General features: G+C 35.6%; 1 protein-coding gene across 1 annotated transcript in view; it reads right to left on the minus strand.

Annotated features, from left to right (window-relative positions):
• The window catches only part of LOC308352453 (diacylglycerol kinase beta-like), a gene marked incomplete at its 5' end in the record, with an annotated part of 172838 nt that overhangs the window by 18754 nt on the left and 133975 nt on the right, over positions 1-20109 (minus strand). The window contains 2 exons of the mRNA XM_080818720.1: positions 13888-13948; positions 15193-15313. Of these exons, the coding sequence (XP_080674846.1) occupies positions 13888-13948; positions 15193-15313 (182 nt within the window). The remainder of the gene's footprint in view (positions 1-13887; positions 13949-15192; positions 15314-20109) is intronic.

Raw genomic sequence — 20109 nt, forward strand, 5'->3', positions numbered from 1 at the left:
CCCCCTCTGCATAGGACACTCTTCCCTCTTTTTATGTTTAGTTCTATGCTCCCCATCCTTTAGTTCACAGGCTTATTCTGAGTTTCTTTGAAAGTCTTCTTAGACCTCCAAAGTTGAGTACCTCTTTTATACCCGCTCATAATATCATAGTATCCCAGCTCATAGTACCACAAAACTTTCACTCACAGACTTTGCATCATTACTGAAATTTTGTGTGATTCTATGAGTAATTTATATCCACAATGAGTTCAGAAATCATTGTTTATTTTGTTTTCTCTCCATTGTAACACTAGGACAAAATATTAGTACCTTCTTAGAGAAGAAATTCAACAAACATTTGTTGAATGAAAAAACAAGTTACTGATATTCCTGATATGGCTTAGATGAAATAGTTGTATTCTTAGTTTTATTTACTGATTTGAAAATCATCTTTCATAATATCTATTTAATTCACCCTGTGGAATTGTCATGTATATAAGTCAATGTAATATGTTAAAATTTTTTAAATTTCCCAAGTCTTCTCAAATAAAATATGTGCAATTATGTTCTGGATATTCAAGAAAATAAAAACAAACAGTATTCTATTCAGTGTATTTTTATTATGAATTTTTAAAATTCAAATTTCTTTTTTTTTTTAAAGATTTTATTTCTTTATTTGACAGAGGGAGAGATCACAAGTAGGCAGAGAGGCAGGCAGAGAGAGAGGGGGAAGCAGGCTCCCTCTTGAGCAGAGAGCCCGATGCGGGACTTGATCCCAGGACCCTGGGATCATGACCTGAGCCGAAGGCAGAGGCTTAAACCCCCTGAGCCACCCAGGCGCCCCTAAAATTCAAATTTCTGTTTGAAATTGTTAAGCCATCCAGAGAATATCTCTATGAAACACTGGACCCTGTTCTCTATTAGTGGATATGAAGTCTTACTCTTACAACTTTTAACACTATGGTATGTTGCCTTTTGAGGAAAAACTTAGATTATATTAGCCATATTTTCTACTTCTAATACATAAAGTCAAAAGAAATGAATAGCCAGGTAAGATATGATCCCAAGGCAAATGTGGGAGAAAAGTTAGGCCTTGTGATTCCATAGTTTGTATCTACCAGAAGAGAGACCTCTAAGTGCTCTGGAAGGAAAGAAATAAAATCTATGTAATTAGTTTGATGATGCCTAGCAATTAGGAGATACTAGTAAAAACCCTGTCTAAAGGAGGATTTTCAATTTTTAACTAGATGTAGATATAAATAAAATAACTATTGGTTCTCTTAAAATCTAATGACAAAAGTCTAAGTGCATACAATTTGGTCATTTTTAGCATGTCTAACAATCCTGGCTCACATCAGTAGAAATGCATAAGGTCTTACATATTTAGTATATTTATTATTTCAATTTTTGATCTTTTATATTTTTGGACCTTGTGGCCAATTTGGGGTAGGAGTTATTATCAAAGCATATCAATATGAGAGATACTATCAACTGAAATGAAATAAACTTTTCTAAATTTAAACCAATAACTAGATTAATTCAGGTTTCAACATGCAAAATGAAAGAACAATTTAGGTTTATTTCATAGCATTTAGGTTGAGTGTACTCAAGAAAAGAAATACAAAAAAGGTAAGTCCAATTGTAAACATAATGTTTGGGATAACTTTTAAAATATAATATGGTAAGAAAATATTCTTTAAAATATTTTAGTGCAAAATGCAATCAAATCTAATCAGTTTGGCATTAATTAAGCTCTAATAATGTACTTCAGCATCTCTCCTAAGTAGTGTGATCTGTTTCCCCTTCATCCAGGTCGATTTGTGCACATTATGGTGTCATCATAATTTTAAAACATACTGAGAAAATGACAGAGCTGCAAAATTAAAATAAATGATTAATGGTATTTTTTTTCATGTTTTGTACTAATAGGTATTACCGAGCCTTTAAATTAATAGAGCTGTCAAGCTCATGGGTGTTACAGATCCAGCAATGAACCAAAATGGAAATTATATATTCCACAGACACCTAAAGATGACACTTTGGAATATTTTAAAATTTAATTAGTAGGTGCAATTGTTTTGCTCCCCATAACCACTGCAAATTAATTGGAAATTAGTCACAACCAATCCTTTTTTTTTAACAATCTGAAATGAAGAGATTGGTGCTTTACACCTTAACGTTCTTGTTTGGGGGCCAGAATGCACACATGCAGTAAATTGCATTGTCAATTACAAAAACAACAACTGTTGTGAAATTAGGAAAAATTATGCACAGGTAAACAAAACTAATTAATGCATAAGTAACAGGGAAACACAAAAAATAATGCCCAACTAAACATTAACATGCCAGTCTTTGAAAAAAAAAAAAGGCTTGGAAATGCAAATTTATGCAAAAGCTTTTACCAATGAAGTCTTAAGTAAAAGAAGCTTTTAGTTTATGTTTTATTTAACTGCATTTGGAATCTCACTATTACTCACACCTTAAAAAATAAACCTACTAGAACAGCAGTCTGCTTACTCAAATATATTTTATGATGGCAGAATACTGTCAATTTTCTATTCTTCAGAGTATCTACATTTCGACTCATTAAATAGCAAATGGTTGTATTTCCTTCCTTACCTTTTATCCCTCTTCTGTATTTAAATATTAGGCAAAATGCAATTTGCAGACACATCAAGGAAATATTCATTAACATATACCTGTTGAACATTTTCCTACTGATAATTTACGGGTTACTCTTTTTCCTCCATCACCAAAACTGTACGTGTTCCCATGTTCCCTTGTCTGCTTTGCCCATTTGTCGCTCTCTCTCTTTTTTTTTTTTTTTTTGGCCTTCGTTAAAAACTATTCACTTTATTATTTATTTATTTGAGAGAGAGAGAGAGAGAGAGAGAGAGAGAGTCCGTGCATGTGCATGAGCAGGGGATAGAGGCAGTGGAAGAAAGAATCTTTTTTTTTTCATTTTTAAATTTTAATTCCAGTATAGTTAACATACAGTGTTAGCTTAGTTTCCTGTGTACAATATAGTCATTCAGCAATTCTGTACACAAGTCAGTGCTCATCACAATATGTGTACTCTTAACTCCATCACCTATTTCACCCCTCCCCCCACCCACCTCCTCTAGTATATCGGTTTCTTCTCTATAGTTAATAGTTTCTTGCTTGGTTGATCTCCCTCCCTCTTTCTTTGCCCATCCCCTTCTAAAGTAAGCATTTAAAGCAGCTTAAGATTCCTTAAAGATAGTGTGTTTACAAAGTCAACAAGTAAGTGCCAAGTTACAATAGCTGTATAATTTCTAATGAGAAAATATTTTATTAAATTTTCAAAACAAGAATAATTTCTAAAAAATCAGTCTGGTGCATTTAATATTATTTAATACTATTTAAAGTTAATCAATTTAATGCAAGAGTCTTGAGAGATTCAAGAGTTAGGTAAACTTGCAGATAACTTTCACAGTACTATTCTATTTGGATGAGTTTTAATATAATTTTCCTTTAAGATAATAATTAAAGATGTTAAATGTTATGGTGAAATACCCTTTCCCAATATGAGTTTATCTGTAAATGATTATGGGAAAACAAAAAAAGTCACTGCTGCATTTTCTGTAATGCAGAATGTAATGGCCAAATCTCAAAAAGATTTCAATTTTGTCCCACCAGAAAATTACATTGGTTTAACTTTTTTTCCTGTATGACTCAAGATCACAGGGAAGCTAGTTTGAATAATAAAAAAGAAGAAAATTCGAGTGCATTATTAAATATAACAATACTTAATATACACCATCAAATAATACTTTTAGTGTTGGAAAATGTGGTATATAATAATTTTCAACAACCTTTCAATACTACCTTGTGATTTGTAGGTAGCTAGTTTTATGAATAAGGAAATAGTTTCAAGAAGATTAAGTAATTCTCTGAAGTCCAGAGGTCACTGATATAACAAATATGAAACTCTGGACTCTGGCCTTTATTCTTGTTTTCTATCCATTGGAATATAGTTATTTCACATGGTTATCTTCCTAAGCAGTTTTTTCCCTCCCTCCTCTTGGAAATCCCATAAAACACTGCTTTTAGGAAGTGAAAAATATTCTTAACCCTAGACTACACTAAATTTCTGCCTCAGTGCTAGAAAAGTTTACTATTTCAGTTGTAGATGTTAGCTTGTTCAAAATAACTTTTAAAATATTAAACTTACAATAGGTTTCAGATAAAAAACTAATATACAGAAGTTTTAATAAAATAGTTGTGAGTCTATAATAAAAGCATGGTAAGTTTATTTAACTTCTGACCTGTTTTTAGTTCCCAGGTGTATGATCAGTTAATTTAGGTAGTAGGTATAAAGTAATCCACCTACCATAGCGATAAGCACATTTTAGCTATTTTCCTACTTCCTAAATTTGCCCCATTCTCTTCATAGATATCCTCATATACGGTTTATTCTTAAGTTTTAGTAGCTCCTTGTCAAGAAACACTCCATGCACAATTTGCCTTTACCCATATTTGTTCTTTCTCCAGCAATCAAGAGATGTTTAGGCACGTTAACTATGGAGAAAAGCATTGCATTCAGTACTATTTTTTGTATCTTCTAATATAATATAATGTGAAATGCTCATTTAAATGGTATTCCCAAGTAGAAAATATGGTCATGGTATTCAACTTTACAAGTGGGCTGAGAGGTCCATTAAAACAATCTTTTCTTAAAAGGGTTTATTTTGCTTCTCAACACAAATGTCCTACGCTGTTTGCTGTGGTTACGGCTGCTAGAGAAAGTCAAAGTGCCAGGGAGTCTCATTGGCTGGCTGCCTGTTTGACACTTAGGCTCCTTGATTCAACACTATGCATTACAGAAAGCTTCAGAGACATTGTATTTCCTCCTCTGAACTTTTTTTCCTTAGGCAAACAGGGTTAATCAACTGATGACCAGTTTGGGAGTAGAAAACAAGTTAGGAACAGAACCAGTCTTAGAACTCTGCTCGGTGACCTTACCACACCTCCATATATAAGCCCCCCATACAGCCATATAGCTCATCTGCAATAGTCTTAATATATGTTCTCCTACAAAGTAATCTAAAAAACGTATCTCGTGTAGCCATCCACCTCATTACTAGCCTAGAGAAACACTGAAAACTCTACCCTTACAGGTGAGTAGAAAAACTTCGCCTTTTTGATCCATTATTTTCAATCAAACAAGGTAAATGATGTCTTAACTACTTAAATGCAGGACGTGAGAATGGAAAAATAATTTATGATGTTTTCTCAACAAATAAAATTTAAGATTCAAAGTTTAGTGCATTTCTTAGACTTATTTAGCTTTTTTTGGGGGGGGTGGTGGTAAGAAATGGGGATTTTGCTGTGAAGTCTCCAAGCTGGCAGATAAGTACTTCTGACTAATAATATGCCAACTGGATGGGGACAATTCAGACAGATCTCAAAATAGCCATACACAATAACACCTAAGGAGAGTTGGTGACAGTTTCAGTTCTAGTCAAGCAGCAAGCAAACTCCATCCTGTATCTCCCACTAATGGCAACTACAAATCCCACATAGACTAGAGCAAGTATCTGAGGATCCCGAAAGCAAATGATAGCAGGTACGCTGGAGAAGGAAACCTGGGCATAAAGTGCCACTGAACTAGTGATGAGTTTTCTTTTCTTTTTTTCCTTCCCTCTCACATTTCCTAGCCAGAGATCTTGGAGGAGAGGGAGAACACAAAAAAGCTATTCCTTAAATTTGCATACAATCTCCCGAGTTTACCCTTGAGCTGTGTATGCATAGATTTGTCCTTAAGAAGTATACTGCCAGCTTAAAGAACCAAAATAGAGGGGTGGACTGCCACCCAGGTTCCACACCAGCCTATGAATTTTGTACATGTAGAATGAATCTGAATAACATTGCAAGACTTTGAAAGTTGAACTGACATTAGAAACTCACAGGAAGCAGCTCAGGATTTTTTACCTGAACCTAATTGGATCAATGACCTACTAAAATAGCAACAACAATGACAAATCAACGTTCCCCATAAGAATTAAACAAAACCCGGAGTTTCATAACATGATATTTAAAATGTTCAGCGTACAACTCAAAATTTCTCAACATATGATGACCTGGGAAAATCTCAAAAACTCACAAGGGGAAAGACAGCCAGTGATGCAAACCCTGGGATGATCCAAGTGTTAGAGTTGCCACACAGGACCTTACAGCAGCTACTAAACCGTGCTCCAAAAAGTAATGAAAGGTACTCCTGAAATGAAAGGAAAGATAGAAACTAACGGCTGAGAAATAGAGGGTATCAAAAAAAGGAACCAATTAGAAATTTAACAACTGAAAAATACAATGACTTAAGTAAAACAAAAATTACTTGGATGGGCTCAAGAACAGAACAGAGATGAAAGAGGAAAAGTGAACTTGAATATAGATGAATAAACTTTATCTGGTACAAACAACAGAAAGAACAAAGAAGAAAGAAAAATATATCAGACTCAGAGATCTACGAGATAATACATAAAGTACCTAAAACAGATCATCAGAATTTTAGAAGGAAAGGAGAGAGTGTGGGGCTTAAATTAATATCTGAAGAAGTAATGGCTGAAAACGTTGGCAAAGTCATAAACCTAAAGATTCGTGAAGCTCAGAGGAACTAAAACAGAATGAGCCCAAAGAAACCCATGCCCACACTCATCAAAATCAAACTACTGAAAACTAAAGACAAAGAAAAAAATCTTGAAAGCAGCCTGAGAAAATGATGCATTCCATATTGTGAAGCAATGATTCAAATGACTGAGGGTATCTCATCAGAAACCACATTATGTAAAAGACACTATGCGAGATATGAAGGGGAATTAAGGATGAATCTTAAAATGCTTACAATTAAGTCAGAAGAGCTGGATACGTATATGTATAGCCGAAATACAAGACTGTGCCTTGCGATGGCATTAAGAAGATATCAACAGACAGCCACAGAAGTACAAAGGATAAGGCAAATATTTCAGACAGATGGAGAGTTAAAAAGGCTTCATGAGGAAATTGCTGCTAAGCTTGGCTTTGAAAGAAGGAATTTTATTTTATTTTTAGTTTATATGTATTTATATCTCATTGCCTTTCAGAAAGATTTTGTAGTAAATTATAAAAATACATATATCCCAATAGAACAGGATAATTACTTCAGGTAATCTGAATAAAAGGGAAAAATACATATATCAAAATAATAAACATAGGTTCAAATGAAAGAAATGCCAACCACAGGTCCTACCAAATTGCTGGAAGAAACCACAGATTTGTTTGTATGCTGTTTGGAGGCTCGAAGAATGAGTTTATTACTGAAACACAAAACAGGAAGTGGAGATTTTAGGCACAAAATTAATAGGTATGAGTAGAAAGCTCCTGGAAAGTGGTTCCTATGAAGCATGGCAGCCTCGGGAAAATTATTTAATACCATTGCAAGGATTTTAAATTTTATTCTGTGTGAAAAAAGAGTCATTGAACTTTGACATCAGGAGTAAAATGATCATTGTTGTTCAGTAGTAATTCTGACAGCAATGTGATGGATGGCCTTAGCCATACTGGGAAGCAAAAAATAATATGTTAAAGAGAAAAATGTGAATAAGCCGAAAACAATCTGAATTCTGTTATAAATGACAGAGTTGTAATTGATTACTAATATTAGAGCTACATTAAGGGCCGAAAGAGTGACTGAGTGAGGCAGCAAAACATCATAATCAAGAAAAAAGGCATTAGAGCCTAGTGGCCTGCTCTACCTCTTACTGTGTGGCCTTGGAAAACTTGCTTAATTTATCTGTATCATCTGTGTTTGTTTTTAATGTATAATATGGGGATTGTAATAACCTTACTGACTTCTTAGGGTTTTTGTGAAGATTAAATAATTAATAAATATAAACAGACAGAACAAAACCTGGTTCATGGTAAGCACTCAAGAAATGTTAGGCATCATTACCATGGTTTCCTCCAAATGTAACTGGAACATTCAAATGTCTTGAAGATTCTATCAGCCTTCATCTAGTGAAAAAGTTTTATAAACTAAAACTTTGGTCTGAGATTAATTTGTATTTAACTAATGATTTCAGATTAAATAAGACTTGTAGGGGCACCTGGGTGGCTCAGTGGGTTAAAGCCTCTGCCTTCGGTTCAGGTCATGATCCTAGGGTCCTGGGATCGAGCACCGCATCAGGCTCTCTGCTCAGTGGAGAGCCTGCTTCCCTTCCTCTCTCTCTCTGCCTGCCTCTCTGCCTACTTGTGATCTCTGTCTGTCAAATAAATAAATAAAATCTTTTAAATAAATAAATAAATAAATAAATAATACTTTTAAATTATGATTATTTTTAATAATTAAAACAACAAACACTTCAATAAAACTTTAATGGACAACAGAACCCTTCCTCTTTCTAAAGATTTTGCATTTTAAAGTTGTGCTGGATATATTCTCTTTGCAAAAACAAGTCAAAATTAAGATAAACTCCAGATAACTGCAGCATCTACAGCAATAGGAAAAAGATCCAGTCTTCTTAAGCGAGGGTGAAAGCAAAGGCTAGGCAAGTAGCCAGCATCTGAGTCAAGTAGATATTAATGCCAGGGGAAAAAACTGGCATCCAAGTCAGAAAACAGCATCTCATAGAATGGCCTACACAGTAGAAATAGAACAGGAGGAGGCAATTGCTCTTAGGGCACTAGATGACCAAGTGTCTGCCCCAGAAAAAGCAGGATCGAGCCTAGGGCAGCAAGACAACCAGGCTTGGCAGGAACTTGCTGAGTCCCAGGTCAGGGCTGAGTTGTGTGTTCAAGATATTTCACTTTGGAAACAGATTGGGCAAGTGGGTTCAGGGTGCTGAGAAGTGAATTAAAAAAGCAAAGAGAGACAAAAACACATGTAAACGCTTTCTAGAAGTTGCCTTGACTCCAGCTACCTTTTTGAGGAGTCTTTATATATTATCTGTGGTCATTTCACCATCTAGCTTATGATCTTTTCATGACTTCCTTCCCATTCTGTACCACACAGAAGAAAGTTTCAAGAATTTCCTTCATCTTAATCATAGGTGAAACACCTAGAGCAATATTCCACTACAACCTCTTAGGCATTACTTTCATAAAAGTATCACAAGTAATAACAAATATATATCTATTAATATTTCAAAGTAGTAACAGAATGCAGTCTATATAATATGTAAATTTGATAATGCAGAGAGAAGTGGCCCAAAGAAATGTTAACTGTACCATACCAAGAAACAGAAAGATTAAAGTTTCGAAGGTTAAGAATGTATTCCTTCTTTGATACATTAAAATTCTTTGCTTTGAGAATGAAATGAATAAAGATAACTCAAAATAACTTTTACATGTATTTATATATGGAAAATATGTGAATGAATTGCTAGCCAACCTACATTATGTTCAGTGAAAGAAGGTTTAGTAGAAAGCATTTTTAAAAATTGTTATACTACCTCGAGAAGTATTTAAGAAATTCACAAACTCAAAATGCATTTGGCATTGGCAGTGTAATTATGTGTAAGGCACCATGCTATGCTCCGGGGACAGAAAGATGATCAAAATCATGGTGCATGACCCCAATAAGCTTATATCTATCAAGAAGCTAGCAGATACGTTGATAACTTCAATGTAATATCATCAGTGCTTGCATAAGGCTACGATGCACTAAGGCTGGGCTTTCAGACTAGCTGGGGTCAGGGATGGGGGTGGAGGAAGTGGCAATGTTCTGGAAGAGCTTTATAGAAGAGGGCCACCATGAAACGAGTCTCAAGCTAAGTTGTATAAATCAACTAAAGAAGAAGAAAAGCTTATTTGGACATAAGGAAAGTGTGTGAGGAGAGTCAAAGGAAGTAGGGGATGATATTGGTGAAATAGGAAGCTTGATTCAAATTATATTTTGTCAGATAGAAATTAAGCTATTTTAAGTAGAACAGTATCATAGCGAGCTTAGTATTTTAAGATGTTCATTCTGGTAGAAAGGTAAAGAAAGGATTTAAATGGGAAAAAAAAGTAGAGATGGGGAAATATTGATGTGATTATTGCCAGGAGTGTGAGAGAAATGAAACAGGCCAAATCTAGGACAGAGGTCACGGGGATTGAAGAAAGGAAAAGATTCCAGAAAAATGTCGTATTGGTAGGTGGACACAGTATTTGAATTTGAGGGTATGGAGAGAAGTTTAGAATGGCTCTCAGATTCCTAGCTTAGGAAACACTGGGTACATAACCGCTTCACTAACTCAGGATGGTAAAGGGAGGAGCAAGTATTTTGGAATATAAGAAGTCAGCATATGTTTGGGGGGAGGAGGGTGCGAGGCAGGTGATGAGTCCATTTTAGGTATACAGGTGGCTTAGTAAGGCATCTCCTAACTTCACAGAACTTTACTGGGCACCCATCACTTGTAATGAATAGATACAAAATGAAATCCGACCCAGTTTATGACTTCCCATATCTCTTCCCTCCTCCCCAAGCTTCTTTTTTTTTTTTTTTTTCTTCCCCATGATAGAGACATATTGATAAAAGAATCAGTATGTTTGACATGCTTAGGAAGAAGCACTGTGGAGCAAGAAGACAAAAGGGGGACAATAATTGGGCTCTGGAGTCCAGCCTGAAGAAAGTGTCTTCTTGAACTATTTTAATATAAAGTCTTCTGGAATTGTCTCTTTAGACTGATATGTTTGTTAACATGGCCAATAGTTATATGGCCAGAATCCATTCTCTGTTAATTCAATGTCTATTATGAAACTGTGAACACAGGAGTATGTGACATATTTCTATTGATTAAGTATATATTCAAAGTTTTAAGCTCTTGGTTTTGCTTTTCCTGATATTTCAACTCTAGATTGCTGAAATTTCTAGGTAAATATTATCTTAGTTCTTTCTTTTTTTAATTTTCTTTTTATTGTGGTAAAATATACATAACAAAATTTAACATTTTCACCATTCTTAAAGCATACAGCTTAATAGCATTAAGCACATTTACTTTGCTGAGCAACCATCACCACTATTGATCTCCAGAACTTATATTACTTTGATATTTAAAAAAATACATTTGATATAAGAATCAAGGCCATTTATCATTTGCCTTTCAATTTCATATATTCTACTTAAAGAAAAACAGAACTTCTGCTATGCTCTAACATTATATCTAAAGCAATTCCTTCATAAATTAGATATCAGCTAATGGATATTTAAATTCAGCTATAAATTCTGATATTCTATATGAAAAAAACATCTTGTTAATTCAATTGAAACAAACATACTCTTTGGCTAAACCATTCCAATGCTATGAAGACTAAACACTCTCTTCATTTAAAGTGAAATTTAAAGTTCAGAACTCCATGTGGTTCTAGGAAAAGTAGAGTATGCCAGAATGTGAAATGACAATAATGAGCCATAGTCTAGTACAGCTCTTGGCCCACCATAGACTGGAATAAATGTTTTAAAAGGATAAGAGAACTGAAGGAAAGAAAATTAAATATAAGTTATATATATTATTATTAATTTAACAATTGCATAGATCATGATAATTAATAGGCAAATTAAGTATCTTGTTATTAATTGAAAGATAAGTTAACAAAAGTATCTTTAGAAGTGCTTGTGTAAAATAACCTGAAAATCATTCTGAAACAGTAGATTTTCATAAACATAGACTTTTTAAAGCTGGAAAGACAGTAAGTGATTTATCAGAAGTCACACTCCAGCAGAGGCCCTGGGCCTTCACAGGTTGAGATACACGGTGGGGAGTAAGACTGTGGAGCCAGACTACTTGCATTTTAATTTCTACCCCACCACTTTTCATCTGCGTGGAATCAGGCAAACTATTTGACCTTTGTCTGCTTCAGTTGCATTATCCATAAAGTGAAACTAATCATAGGGTTTTTGTGAAAGCTAAATGTGTCAATATAGGTCAAGTATCTCAAACTGTACATGGCACAAACTAAAAGCTTACTATATGTTAGATATTATTATTACCACTAAATCCTTCTGGATTTAAAACATGGACGAAGGAAGAAACTTCCTTTCGTCCTGAGAAGAATCCAAAAAATACAGAGTCCTTGTGGAAGGTGTTTTTTATTTTTTCTCTTGTGAACCAAGCTGATGAAAACTGACCTTTCATTAAAGACAATAATGCCACTAGCCCCCACCATCATCCTATGTCACAACCACTATCACCACCACCACCACCACCAATACCACCATCACCAGTGTCACCACCACCACCACCACCAACACCACCATCACCACATCACCACGACCATCGACAGCAACTCCACCAGTTTATCCCAACCACCAGCACCAGCACACATCACCAGTGCCTTAACACACCACCACCACCACCACCATCACCACCACCACTTGTAGCAACAGTAACAACACTTTCAACATCGGTGTGAGTATAAACGTGAACTCGGAAGTGTCACTGGGAGCATGAAGAATAACAGACAAGATGTGAGTATCTACACGCTGGAAAAGAGAGAACAGGAATCCTTTTAAAGCTATTTGGAACCAAGCACAAAGACAGCAGAAAGCACAGGAAGTAGCCAATCAAAAGATCTTTAAAACAAGTCTGTTTTACATGATTATTAGGGAATTAACAGATTTGCAAACTTGGGGTTCAAAGAGCTAAAACAATACACTAGGAATATACTAAAAAGAATATGCTAGGAATAAACAAAAGGTGGTATCTGTCTGCTGTACACAAAGAGGAAGCCAATAGCTTTAGAGTAAAATCACTGGAAAGGTAAAATTAAAAGTTCCCTTTTACATGCTACACTGCACTGGTTGGAATCTGGAGCTAAATCTGCTTAAATTAGTGGTCAAGAGAAGGGGCCTTAAAGAGTCCTGGGTTTGAGTTCCATTTCTGCTACATATCTGACCTTGAGTAAGTTATGGAACCTACCAAAGCCTCTGTTTTCTCCATCTGAAAAATGATGAGATCCATTATTTAATGTATATGTGACTATTTAATACACCAATACAATCTTGTATGCCAACTATATCTCAACTTAAAACAAAACAAAACAAACTTACGTCTAACACCAGCACTTAGCACAATGCTCATACCAGTCTAAGATTAAGACCCCCTGTTCATTCCCTAACTGGTTGCCCTCCCAATCTTAACTATGCAGTAAATGCATCATCATTCACATGTAAGAGCTAACCTGGATTCATCTCTTTCTCTCAGCCCCGAGGGAACTCAATAGCAAATTCTTCTTGTCCCATTCCAGAAAGTAGCTCAAATTTATCCTCTTCTCTGTCACTATCTGTGCTCAAGCCCAGACTACTCTGTTAGACTCTGTCCCAGGGGCTACTCAGTATAATCCATTCTCCACAAAGCAGCCAAGGTGAACTTTTAATATGTAAATCAAATGATTCACTCTACAAATGGAAATTGGAATTTTGTGGGGGGCGTCTAAATGTCTGACTTAAATAATATCTTATTCTGGAGAAAACAATGATGGGGGAGTTTTCTACGAAGAGGGATGCCCTCAAATCCCCAAATGGAGGTAAAAGAACAGATGATAATGATTCAGGGAGACTCATGTCCGAAGGCCCATAAAAAATTTCCTCATAAGGAGATCTGAAACAAGTACAAGAAAGATTTAAAGCATTTTTAAAATTTTGATTAGTTCCAGAGTTTATAATTGATCGATGATATCTAAAAGCTGCACTTAGACTAACACAAACATTCAAAGGTTAAATCATTGCCAAGGGCATATAATGCCCCAAACCTGAAAACAATAGCTCTGTCATATCAATAATAAAAAGGAAAAGGTACTCGGTGATAGATCAAAAGCTTAGGTATTGTGGTTATTTAGTTACAGGAGTATGTGATTAGTTAGCTATAGAAGTACATGATACTTGGAAAGCAAAAATGAAGTGACGTAGCCTTTCAACTACTCTGTACTCACTGTGCACGGGGTCTGCATCCACGGTTCCCCATCGATCTGCATTGGCAGAGACTTGCTAGTCCTGGGGGAAAATATTTCATTTTAAGTATAACACTGAAATACTTTACACAACAGACTATATGTAAGATATAAGATGATGAGACCAGGGAATGCAAATATGGTAAAAGCTGGCTCTAAATTGATCTCTTCTGAAAGGACTTCAATTCTTGCCTATGAATGAGTACCCTGAAGGGTACCTTGGTCACAGGAATATTAAGAGCTTCCTGGTAAATGTGATGATTAAAAAAACATTATGGATGCCAAAAGAAAAATTCAGGGTTCACGGTTTTATAATTTTTAAATTATTTTTATTTATTTTGGGTGGTATGTTTAATGATATAATTGGAATTCCTTTGGCCAAAAGAGCCTCCTTGTTTTCATGAAAACCTACATTGCAAACCTGAAGGAAAGGTGTTTGATGTCTCAGATTGTCCAGTATCAACATTTTCACACAAGTAACACCAATTATATCTGTGCTATAAACCCAATGGTTTCACAGTTGGGTCAAAGTAGGCTTTTTTCCCCTAAAGGTAAAATTCTGGAAAAATGTTTCTTTCTTTTTTTTATAATTTTTTATTTTTTATAAACATATTATTAGCCCCAAGGGTACAGGTCTGTGAATTGCCAGGTTTACACACTTCACAGCACTCACCATAGCATATACCCTCCCCAATGTCTATAACCCCAACACCCTCTCCTTACCACCCTCCTCCCGGCAACCCTCAGTTTGTTTTGTGAGATTAAGAGTCTCTTATGGTTTGTCTCCCTCCCGATCCCATCTTATTTCATTTATTCTTGGAAAAATGTTTCTTAAAAAGGTTTAAACTGAATACACATATAAAATCTTACTTCACAATAAATGGATTATTTAATTTTATAGAAACAACGGTGCACTTTAGTCTATGAAAGAATTTAAGTTAATGGTGCCTCAACAGTATTTCCATTGGGCAATGTAAGCGGTAGATCCTTCTATGCTTCAGCAAACTGAACTGTGTGGGAACCATTTTACACGGGATGAAGTTTATACGTTAGATTTGTATCCATGGTCTGACTAAGAGAACATCAAATTTCAAACCTGAAAAGTAATTGCTAACCAAAACTTTATAAAATCTGCCAATTCCCATTATGTGGAAATATATCAGTATTAATTACTGGTAATTTGAGACACAAATAAGACAGATGTTATTATCAGAGTCTTGGATACTTTTCATTAGGTTGCACTTATACCATGTCAACCCCCTTTCTCAATTATAGAGAAAAAACTACCTGATGACCACAGAGGAGCACTGTGCCAGCCGCCGCCCAGCACTCTTCAGTCCGGTGTAGATTTGTCCCATCTCCATGGCTCCTTCTAAGCCAACCACCTCTAGCAGCTGATCACTCAGATCTGAAAGAAAGCAGAAGCCTTGTAAGTTACAGTAGAGATCCATATGTGCACAATTTAATGCCATTAGATATTACAAAGATGAAAAATGAAAGCTACTTGACAAAGAAAGCTTGCCTTGGATTCTGAAAGTAATGAAAAAGATGGCCTACGTCTAAAGCTCTCAGTTTAACTAAACCTCGAGGTGCTGTGGGAAAAGATCGGCTGTCAGCTTGATCTAAAACAAAATGGGAAGAATGAATTCGGAGCCAAATAATGCCAAAAAATATACCAGTAGTTTTTAACATCAACAAGCTTAATGTTATTCCACATGTATATATGGAACGTTTATACATTTGGCAGCAAATACACATTTCAACGCTATAAATAAAGTATGAGGATATGCTGTCAAACATGATTTTGTTAAATTACTTGAACAAAAGACCCCAGAGCTCATGGAATTAAAGTTTCTCATTTTAGAGATAAGAACACTGAGTCTCTAAATCATCAAGTGACTTGTCCACAGTCATAGGTAACTTTGTGCAGAAGTTCAAGAAACAGTATTAGTTTCATGAGATGTTTTTCTGATGATAAGAAATAAACTACTAAAATACTATTTGGGAGCCACCTAGAAAATTAGCCCAGTGCAATTATTTTTTCTAACAGAGGACAGTAGAAAGACACTAATAGTAATAGCTTTTGCTTGATGAATGTTTACTAAGTAGTTCCTGTCACTGGACTAATCACTTTACCATCTCATTTGCTTCCCTTTAAAACCAATTGAAGGTAAATATGATTATTCTCTTTTACAGACAGAGAAACCGAACACTGGAGAAGCTAACTTATTCATATTAACATATCTAGGAAGTCACAGAGCCCAACAACTTTGACACATAACCACTATATTTTATTTGATAAATCAACCATATTAGAAAAAGAGACTTCAAAATTATATAAATGCTTCTTATATAGGGAAAGAGTCTGGATTGTGTGAGCTTCAAGGTCCCTTCCCAACCTGAAGACTTTTGCTCAGTGAGAAGCAGAGGTTGCCCTCAAATCAGAGGAATCCCACAGAGCCCAGCTCTGACACACAGCCCTGACATAGCTTACCTATTTAGCTCAGATTGCCAGACCCTTGAGAGGGAGGCAAAATTCCAGATGCACACATATGACCTTATTATATTTTAGTATTGTCATGTATTCCCATGTATTTTCAAATGCAAATAAACAGCTTAATATTATTTTAGTAGCAGAAAAAGGGAAACTTTAGCACAGAGTGGGTGATACACGATGATTTTACAAGATAGTAATATAATAGCTGGTCATAGCTGAAGCCGGACTTGCAGAAAAACAAGCACGTGTGTGTTTTGTGGACTCCATTTGGAAAATCCTCACTCCCCACTAATGAATCCATTTCAGCATGGAGCTCACAAACATAGATGATGCATTTTTAGTGTAGTTCAAGTGTATAGCAAATAAGCACTCTGAAATCTCAAAGTTCGTTGGGCTCATGATCATTGGCAAATATAAGCCCTTAAAACAGAAAGTGTGACCAAGCCACAGTATTTTTTTAAATGAACTGATAAACAAACAAACAGACAAAAAACAACCCACAACTATTATTTTTTTAAAACTTGAAGCTATAGCTAAGGGTGAGATTTCTCCAACTCATCACAGCATTCTAGCTACAAAATCAAATATTAACAAGTCATAATAACTTAGAGCATTCACCTTGCTGTTCTAAACCCTATTTAGACTTATTTCTCATGAAACTTATTCTGTGTTTCTAGTTTAAATTTATGTTGCCAAGAACAGATGGACAAGGAATGGAAACATATTCTTTCAGCTGTAGCCCGCACTAAAATGTACTTGGCTCTATAGCCTGGGTGTTAATATACGCATTTCTTAGATATATGTCAACCAGAAAACTACACTGTGGCAAGCACTAAAACCCCAGATGTGTGTCTGGTGATATTTATAAAACAACAACAACAACAACAACATTGAAGTTCATATGAAGTATTACATATTTTGCAACTGCTGGATTCCTAACTAGGGGAAGTTTTGTGCTAATCTTGTAATGATCTGGTTGATGGGAACAATTCTACAAGAAATCAAACACTTTCTCACGACAGTTAATCTGTGAGCCCTAACTTTTCCATGAATCACAGGGATTGTCTATACCCACACCATATTGCTGCTGTCTACCACCCTCCTTCTGATTTTTTTCTTTCTTTTAATTTGTCTTTGTTTTTCTCCCTGCAAAAAAATTCCCTGAAAATCAATCTCTACCATTAATAATCAGTAATGAAGATATTTCTTACAGATTTAGAAGACAGGCTTTCAAATTTTCATGTTCTTAATACAAAGAACTGCACAGAAAGAGTGGAATATTTGCTAATTGCAGTAAAGATAAATTAATACCATTTCCTTAAATTAGGTGTTCAGGAAAGAAAAAAGAGAGAAAGAAAAAGAAACCCTAAATTTGTGCTGTACAGATTTGCTTCCATAACACTTCCACATTTTTAAATATAATAGTCTGCACTGTCTGTGTAAAACTGATGCTTCTTACTTACTGCCTTTGAGAGCTGGATCTTGATTGATTTCAGACAAAGGTAGTTTCCATCTATATAATCTCACATTTTGTTTCTATATGTAGTATCATCTAAAAACATCAAAGACTTCCTCATTTCATATTCTAGCTAAAATTATTGTACATGCAGGTCCCATTGGGATGTCATAACCAATCTGATGAACCTGCTTAATTGGTTTGCTACCTGGCTACGGATTTCATACATAAGAATTGAAGTAGCAAACTACAGCCCATGGACCAAGTCTGGCCAGCTGCTTTGTTTTTGTATGGGTTGCTGGTTAAGAATGGCTTTTACACATTTACAAAGTGGAAATAATTTTAAAAGAATAATAGACTGCGACATCTGAAGAATATATGAAATTTAAATTTTAGTGTTCGTAATTTAGTTTCAATGGGAGCACAGCCACACTCTTCCATTTAGATTTTGTCTATGTCTGTTTTCATACCACAATGGTGGAGTGGTTGCAACCAAACCATATAGCCCACAGAGCCCAAGATAAACACTATCTGGACCTTTAGAGAATAGTGCCAACCTCTGCTTAAGAGAAACAATTAATTAGACCGTTGAAATTTTCACGTTAGTAGTGTCAAGACAAATGTGAAATGGTGTCACAGTGACCTGAATGGCATAATGTCCTTCCTTCGTCAGGGTATGTATCCCTGAATAAAACAGTTGTTCTCAACCATAGGATCTCACCACCCTTGTGTACCGTGAGGTTCCTCATCAACAATTTGTTGTTAATCATGAAGTACTGAAGTGTCCAACTACTTTATTATAAAAGAAATGAGCACCTTAATGTTCAACATTATGTGCAGTCATTATATCTAGTTTGGACTTTTTGAATGTGTGTTGGGGGGTGGGGGAGTACTATACAGGAATGTACAAGTTAGGACGAGACACAGAAATCCAGGTGAGAATTAGCTCCACCTGTGAGAGTCATCCACTGAGTTTTGAGACCCCCTGACATCCTGGTAATCCGAAGGGTATATCTATCCTGAGGAAGAGATTTCTTTTGTTCAGGGGAAGAAGAGTACATATTTGAAAGAGTTAACATGTCTTTCTAAATGGTTCTGTGGGGTAACAGAGGCAAGAGAATCTGCCAAATTTGATATTTTCGTATTTAAAATCGAAAGTCCAAAAGAGGTCCTTCAGAGGGAAGAAACTTAATGAAATAATCAGAAATGGAATCATATTAGGGCAACATTCTTCACACTGGGCCAGTGACTCTTTAACAGTATTTCAATAATTGGTATCCTTCGTTATCCTATATATTTTATTTTTATGAATTTTGAAGACACGCTCTGAACAGAGTCAGTAGATTTCACCAGACTACATCACAAATAGGATAAGAAACGCTACTTTAAAGTTTAATTTGCCTTTGACTTTATAAATTGTTTTCTGAACACTGTTAGTGCTGCATCATTTTGTTATGCAGGCAATCAGGGGGTATGAATATAAAATCTAAAACCCAGGGTTAAGGTATAGATTGGAGAACACAGGAGCAGCACAGCTAATAAGCGGGTAATATTTATTCACAGCTCAGGCTCTTCATTTTTGACAGTTATGCCCTGATAATATGTCTCATTATGTAATTGTTTCAGACTGCCATATGTGAGGGAACAGAAGAGGAGGCCTTACAAACACAGACTTAATGTGGGTTGTAGCATTTCAGCATTTCGTAGAATAGAATGTGTACTGAAGGGAAGGGAAGGAGGGGCAGGGCAGGGCAGGGCATACTCCTTTGTGCATGGTGTCCAGCCACATGCTGCAACGTGGTCGGAGGCCAGGTCCTGGGGTACACTCACTGACTCAGCATGGACGTTCTGTAATCACCATAAACTGCTAATCATATCAGCATCGATTAAGTCCTTATTTGGCCAGGGCGAGCCCAAAATATCTATGGAGTTGCACCTTCTGAGTGTGGGTAGTTTTTATGCCTTCTAGTGATGCTTCCTTTAGCTAGCATCTATATAAGACATGCCTGAAGATTCCAGAATAAACTTTTAAAAAGCCAAGATATATATGAAATTCATCCGCCCAAGTGAACACTTTGAGGATTTTTCTTCAACATGTCCATCTATTGTCCCATTGATTATTCAGATGGTTCCTCACACGCATAACTGGCTGTTCTCCCTGACCTCTATAAATTAGAAAATGCAAATAAGAAAATGGGGTGATTAAAGAGAACTAAAGCAACAGTTTATTAATATGGACTTTGTTTCACAG

The sequence above is a fragment of the Martes martes genome (assembly GCF_963455335.1).
Source record: "Martes martes genome assembly, chromosome: 11".
Taxonomy (NCBI): domain Eukaryota; kingdom Metazoa; phylum Chordata; class Mammalia; order Carnivora; family Mustelidae; genus Martes; species Martes martes.